The 7,348-nt window shown below is 43.5% G+C and overlaps 1 protein-coding gene across 28 annotated transcripts in view; it reads left to right on the top strand.

Annotated features, from left to right (window-relative positions):
• RBFOX2 (RNA binding fox-1 homolog 2) overlaps positions 1-6,620 on the top strand; it is a 291,883-nt gene extending 285,263 nt beyond the window's left edge. For all 28 annotated transcript variants that reach the window (XM_037729766.1, XM_017504050.1, XM_037729764.1 and 25 more), the window contains one exon: positions 1,094-6,620. In XM_037729766.1, the coding sequence (XP_037585694.1) occupies positions 1,094-1,148 (55 nt within the window). In that variant the 3' untranslated portion in view covers positions 1,149-6,620. The remainder of the gene's footprint in view (positions 1-1,093) is intronic.
• The last annotated feature ends 728 nt before the right edge of the window (positions 6,621-7,348 follow it).

The following is a 7,348-nucleotide window of genomic DNA, read 5'->3' as shown; positions in this document are numbered from 1 at the left end:
GTATCAAAGAAGTCCATAGAAGTAGCATAATTTCTTCCAACCAACACCCTGACTGCAGTATTATTATGTTGGCTTGGGTTCCTCCAGTTTCAGCGATTAGGGTTCACAGGCTGCAACAAAGACAAGCCATTCCACAGTGACACCTCTGCATGCCAGGCGTGCTCTCTAATCCAAAATGCAACTGGGCAACTACCTTCAAACATGGGCAAAGTTGTTTGAAAAGGAGACAGAATGAAGTGTAAAACTAAGACCTACATGAATATGAGAAAGGCACTTCTCATACTAGATTTCTACTGATGAAGATTTGTGGAAGGAAGTAGTAGGGGGTCCCGAGTGAATATATGTTTATAAGTGAAGCAGAGCATTACATTATAAAGGCAGTGGCGGAAGTTCCTGAGGTTGTCTTTCGTCCTAAACTACTGTAAGTCCTATGCTAAAAGAATGGCCTGAGAATGATACATTCCTGGGAAACTTCTAACTGAAAGAGATAAGCCGTTAGATAAAGTCATATATATATATATAAATGTGAATGTGTCAAGAAATAGCCTAGTTGGTGTGCTTTGTAGATGATAGAGGAAATAGACTTTATTAAAGACTGAATCAGGTTTAGATGCAGCACCATCTTAAACATGGGCTGTGACCACACATAGAAGAGATCGTGTCAGAAGTAACGTGTACTGCCTATGAGTCATATGTGAGAACGAGAAACTGATGATCTGTTTTCTATCAGGATTATAAGGATGTGTGAAGGTAAAAAGAAACCTGTGCTTTTAAAAATCAAACTCTTTCCAGAACTAGTTTTCAACTGTGTATTGTTTCCCTTCTTTGCTAATGCATATAAATCATGAAATAAAATGTCATCATAACTCTCCTTGAGAATATCAGGTCAGCAATAAATGTGTTGGGCCTTGGTTTGAGCACCTTAGACAGAAGTTAGTGTCCTGACTTCACTGCACAAGGCAATGCTTGATGAGTTGCTTTGAGGCTTCAAAGGAGGTTGTGTTTCCAGATCCCTTCTCTGGACATTTTTTTTTCACTTTAAATGGTTCTCTCATCAACCTTTTAATTATTGTTATGTTTTTGATTACTACAGGCGAGTTTATACCGAGGTGGCTACAGCCGATTTGCCCCCTATTGAAGTGACGTGAGACCCCTGCAAATGGGACAGCCCCCCAGTTCATGAGGCCTGGCTATTGCAATATTTACTAGTAGAGGAACTCTATAGCAAGATGAAGAGGAAAAACAAACAAACAAACAAAAAACACACAAAAAAAGAAAGAATACTTTTTTATACCTCACTATGTTCTTTGAATATGTATTTTTCCTTTAAATTTCTGCCTTTAACTCTTTTGTTCCAAAGATTGTGCATTTTTTTTTCTTTTTTTTTTTTAAACTGTGGTAAAAAAAAAAAAATAATAATGCATTTCCATGTCTGTATGTCCGTGCTTAGCTTATTCTATCAATCACGGAAGAGGCAGTCAAAGAGGAAGGAGAGACATTAGGAGCTGATAAATGCATCTGATCAGAAATCAGCAGACAGAACTACCAAAGTGTATCTGGTGCTGAATGGCTGGGGGACAAGCAGAAGTGGAAGAGATATTTCTGCAACAGGATATTCTTCTAGTCTTCTGAGTTTCTGGTCTTTGACAGACAATTCTGGTTGGCCGTGGCTGGAATCCACATGCTAATAGATAGGAATTTGTGCTTATAAGCAGGAGAATTAAAAAGACGCTTTCCTCTCCTCTTCCCTCCTGTCTTCTCCATTCTTTTTACAATCATCTTACATGAACAGCCTGAGACAGTTGACATAGTTTTTGGAATTATAGTATTGATATTTCCAAACGTGCTCTCAGACTGTGGATAAACACCTCATTAGGAAACCAATCTCAGAATGAACTCTGGAGTATGAAAAAGATCATTTGTTTTTGTTCTGTAACCTAGCATTCCTTCTGGGCTGCTTCTCCTTTAATTGAACCACAGCTTAGCTCATCTATTCTTTTATTAATACCCTGCTCTCATGTCCATAAGATTCAGGAATTTAGGACCCAGGGACAGAAAAATGAATAAGCCAGTGACCAGATTTCCCCCAGCTGTCTGGGCACAGCTTGAAGATTAGAAGTACCAGTTGTTCACAGCCATTAAAGAGAGTGTGGAAGAGAAAAGGAATATTAGAAGATTTGATATTTCTTACTTTTTTTTTTTTTTTTTTGCCTCAGAAAGTACAAAGCTTAAAAATAGAATAAAAAATCTGCTGGGGAAAGGTGGAGTACCAGGTCCTAGGTCAGCGGTCCCTGGAAGTTTTGGTGATTAGGACATGTAAGGGCAGGCAGAGGCACTTTGTACTTGCTCCAAAGCCATAGGAATTTTCATCTTCCAGAGCCTTTATGAGTCACTTCTGTATCCACAGTCTTGAGCCCTGTGGCTATCCCACCAAGCTTCTCACTGTCCTCCAAAGACACCTGGCTGAGCACCTGGACCACTTTGTATACATTAACACTACAGGACATAAAATGTGGAGCCCCTGAAATTGCTGCCCTCCCATGTTGGAATGAGGGTCTGGAATGGCAAGGGTCTTCTGTATTGCCAGAAAGAGTCATGCAGTAGCAGTGGCAGTGAGTCACTGCCATTGCGGTCTGGCTATAATTTTCTATATTATTAAGGTAGGAGAGAAAGTGCTTCTCTTCTAGCTATTAGATATAACTAATAAAAGCAAGTGTCCTACAGCATTTCCAAAATGAAGGCATTAGGAAATAGAAAAACACAGTCTTTTTGGCTCCCTGGTCTATTCACATTGGTACTAGGGTGACCTCTCACCCAAGGGATAGCTGCTAAAGGGAGTAATTCAGAGACATGGAGCTTCTGGTTTGTTATGGGTTTGCTTATGGTTTGTTTTTTAACTCCTGCCTCCACACATGTTCTTGACTGATAACTGACTCATGTCCCTGAATTAAAATGACTGACCTATGACAGCATCAAGCATTCTTTGGAAACAGAGTGATGTATCTGAGAGGGCATTGGCCTCTCGTGTATAATACTTTCCCCCTTTCCCCCTTAAGAATCCTGTTTTGCCTCATAACTGGGAGAGAGGCTGTGCCTGAAACTTGGGGCGACGTCAAGGAAGCTAGAGGCCTCGATGCAATTATTACTGATTTTGGGGAGGAATACAGAGAATAAGGGGACATCAACTGCCCGGTCCATTGGCCATTTTTAAGGGTCCCCCACCCCAAGCCAAAGTTTGGTTTGTTGCTGTTAAGACAATTTTTGTTGTATGTATATAAATATTTTAGTTAGAGGAGGGGGGAAGGGGGTGCAGGGCTTTCACAGTTCTAGGGAATGGAGGCAGGGAGGATTTTGCTTTTGCTTTGAGGGAGAACTTTAGCTGACTAAAAGAACAGAAATTTGGGGTCATGATCAAAAAGGGACCATTCCCAAAAGATGGCAAGCCACTTAATCAGTGGAGACTAGGCCAAATTCTAAATGGTTGTATCCATAGCAGGGGAGAATAGGAGAATGAGTTTAAGAGTTTTTCTCTTCTTTTTTCCTAGAAAGAGGTAAGGATAATGGGAAAGGTAGAGAAGGCAGCTCCCACAGACCTTTTAAGAGAGGCGGAATCTTGAGCTTGAGGCACCTTTAGTGCATCTCAGTTCAGCTGGTTCTGGCTGAGGCCTCCAAAGGCAAGCACTGGGCTTTCCAGTGGTTTCTGCTGCATTTCCAGGGATGGTGTTTAACACCGCTTCCTCCAGCTCCCTTTTCTAAGACTAAATGCAGTTCTGCTTTTTATAAAAGGGTCTTTGGTTTTCAGTGTCAACACTGAAAATTGGGGCTCTTATAAGCATCTAGACTTCACAGTATCAAGCTCCCGATCACCTTTTGAATTTTGAGACTCCATACAGTCAACCTCATCAGAGGCGGGTTCCTTAAAGCAGCTTGTCTGTTCCTGACTCTGGTTCTCACTGTATTAAGAAAGAGTCAGAGGAGTCTGGCATTTCGTGAGTTTGATAGAGGATGCTGGCTGATAATTCCAGAGAACTTAATGCTGAATCACAGTACATGCATGATTCTTTTTCAGCTTTACTGTAGTTCATGACCTGGACTTTCTATACTCTTGGAAGCTGGGCTCCTAAAGAAGGTCTCTAGTGAAAACTTTTATCTTCACGTCCCTCTTTTAGCCCAGAGAGCTGCCCATAGGCATTTTCCAGAATTCCTTGTGTCACTTAGTTCAATTTCCATTAACTCAGATCAGCCATTGTGATTCACCATTTGTCAGCTCTCAGGTTTAACAAAACGTATCACCGTCATCCTTCAACAGCCACAGTCTGAATTGAACCAACTTTTTTTTTCCTTGAGAAAGAAGTGGACTGGGGCACAACTCTTAGTTTGAGGGGAGCTAGTGGACATCTAGCCAATAGAAATCATCGATAGCAGCTTTTCCTCAAATGTGTGACTCCTCAGGGGCTGAACTGCTCTTAGTTTAGAATTATGCTTTACTAGAGAACAAGCAGATCAGTGGGTTAGTCACTGCCATCCTCTTCACTAGTTATATAGCTTCCAGACATGAGGGAGACATCACAGGGATGGAAGCAACCCCAAGGATATGCGAGAAGGGCATGATGACCACCCTTCCCTCTGGCAGGAGAGCAAGGCCAACCAAGGACAGACTGGAAAGCACTTAGATGTTTAAGGAGGGAAAAGGGGCAACTTTGATGAGCTTTCCCCCTTTGCCAAGTTCAGCCAGTTCTCTGCTGCTTGCAACCCTCTAGCACAGTAACATTTGCAGAATTGCATATTTTTCCCCCAGATACTAGGAGGAAAGGGACTTTGGGGGGGGGTGGGGAAGGGGTTGTGGTGTTTTAAAAGCATAAGTTACCTGTTTGCACTGTTTTAAGATAGGAAAAAAATAGTGGGCAAGGTGAACATCAGACGTAAATTTGTGTGTTTTTATTTTGTCATGCTCTTGAAAATGTTTGACCATTTGTAGTATACACAGTGAAACTTGATTCTCTGTTGCATAAAACACTATATTTTTTTGGAAATGTTGCTGTCCAAAAGGCTCTTCCCTCCCTTTGCTTTTCCTATGTACTTCCTTCATACTTGCTTTACTGATCAGCCAGGCAATAGCCATCCAAGAGCTAGAGCATGAAACAGGGCCCTTTCCAGGTAGGCTCTGGGTGTCCTAAGCCAGCGTGTGCCCTCTGGTTTAGTGAGAGCAGTAGAGTCCCTGGCACCTTCCTTTGCAAATAAGGCTTACAGACCAGACTGCAGCAAATTATCAGATTCCTCAATCAGATGCACTAGTAGTGAGGAGCCCAGGAATGGAGGGGATTCCTGAAGTATTGCAGTTGGCTGTAGTAGCTGAGTTCTTATCCTTGTTACCGAAACTGTAGCCAGTTACAGTTTACTCAGGAAAACGGTAGATCAATTCAGCCATGGTAGTGCTGGTTGGCAGGGATTGGTAACGGAGAGAACTGCTCATCAGCCAAAACTCAAGCCTTGCCTTTTAGGAGGCCACCAGCAGAGGGACTTGGTCCTCCTTGTCTGGTAGTTGTGTACATGCTGGTGACTTGAGGACTCCACTCACACCGGCGAGCAAGAAGGGAACAGTGATTCTCTTTTCTCTCCCCATCCCCTGCCCTTTGTTACCAACACCAGTTTCCCAGGGGGTACATGAGTTTTTGAATTTTTAAAAAATGTCTTTTGGTTTGGTTTTTCCGGGGACTGGTAAGTGCTTTAAGCAATGTCTATACCCCATCAAGACTCCCAGCTTAGTCGTTTTCTTGTGTTTTTCTGTTCACAGTATTTGTGTGTGTGCTTGTTTTGGCAGCTCATTTTGGCTGTATTATATATCGAGTGAGGAATTGATTCTCTTTTTTTTTCCTAAGGGGTATGAATTGTTTTTCTTGTGTTATATTCTGCTTGTGAATAGCTGGAGCAAACCTGGGGCTGACACACGTAAGCTAGGGCTGCAGAGTGAGAAGAGCCGGTGGAGTGTACTTGTCCCTGACAGGCTGACCTACCTGAGTCTCTGAGCTTTTCAGTCCAAATCTTTGCAAGGCTCAAAATGCCACAGAACCTCTCCTCTTCTCCCCACTCCCCATGGCAGGGACCGGACCATCCCTACATGCAACATGCTGTTCCTCAGCCCCTCCCATTGCCATGGCAAAACAGGTACCTTTGGGGCATGGGGCATTACATGGGATGCTTATGTAATCGACCACCTAGCCTTCTCTCTCCCCTCCCGACCTCCCCCAGAATCACTTCCTAGGACACCCGAGCTGCTTGCCCAGGGTCCTGTTTCCCTGCTAACTCCAGAGAAGCACCCCAGGGCTTTGTGACAGTCTCGAATTCCCTTCCCTTCTCGTTAAGAATCATATTGTATAGTAGCTTTCAGACCATACAGTATTCATTGGGTTACTCCTATTATTATCAAGTAGCTGGAATTGTGAAGGTCGGAGTAGTTAGATCTTTAGCTTTTATTCCTTATTTTTTTGTATTACTCTCCATGTGTATAAATTATTGATCATGTTGCTGGCTTTTATAAACTCTAAGCGAAGGAGGAGCACTGCCTCAGCCTTTGCATATGGTAATGAAGCACTGTTTTTAAATAAAAGAGAGAAACACCATTCTTTGGCCTGTGTGTATTGATCCTTGTTCCATTGCCTCTGCCTGAGGCTCCAGAGATACAACTTGGATTTGACTTAAGACCGAGGAAAAAACAAGAAGGAAAACTGCTAGGCGTCCTAAAGTGAGACTTTCTAAATGGTGATCAGCCAGAAGGTGAGCGAGGCCAGCAGCTGGGCCTGTGACAGCTGCTCTCGGCTTCCCCAGCTGCTGAACTCATCTGTCCGAAAGTGATTTTGTGCTTCTACTTCTGAAGTCTTCCAGCTTCACTTCCTCACCGTCCACCCTCCCGTAGACTCAGCTGCTGCCTTTACTGTACCTCAGACACTGTCCTTGCCAGGGGCTATGGCACCACTTGACCTTGTCCAGGTGTCATTTCCCTGCCTTGCCCCTTCTGTCCTTGCTGCCTCTGGTGCTCCTGCTGCCACCCAGGCTCCCTTGCTTTTTGTTCAGCCATAGAAAATATGTCTTGCCTAGCCCTTTCCTTCCTTTTTCTTTTTTCCCCTCCCTTAAGACGGTCTCACTGCATTGCCCAGGCTGGAGTGCAGTGGTATGATCACAGCTCACTGTAGCCTCAAACTCCTGGACTCAAGCAATCCTCCCACCTCAGCCTCCCAAGAAGCTGGAAGTACAGGCATGCGCCACCACACCCGACTATTCTTTAAATTTTTGGTACAGATGGGGCTTCACTATGTTGCCCAGGCTGGTCTCAAACTCCTGGCCTCAAGTG

Source organism: Cebus imitator, unplaced genomic scaffold (assembly GCF_001604975.1).
Source record: "Cebus imitator isolate Cc_AM_T3 unplaced genomic scaffold, Cebus_imitator-1.0 Scaffold317, whole genome shotgun sequence".
Classification (NCBI taxonomy): domain Eukaryota; kingdom Metazoa; phylum Chordata; class Mammalia; order Primates; family Cebidae; genus Cebus; species Cebus imitator.
The sequence above is the reverse complement of the archived record's forward strand: the minus strand, read 5'-3'. Positions and strand labels throughout refer to the sequence as shown.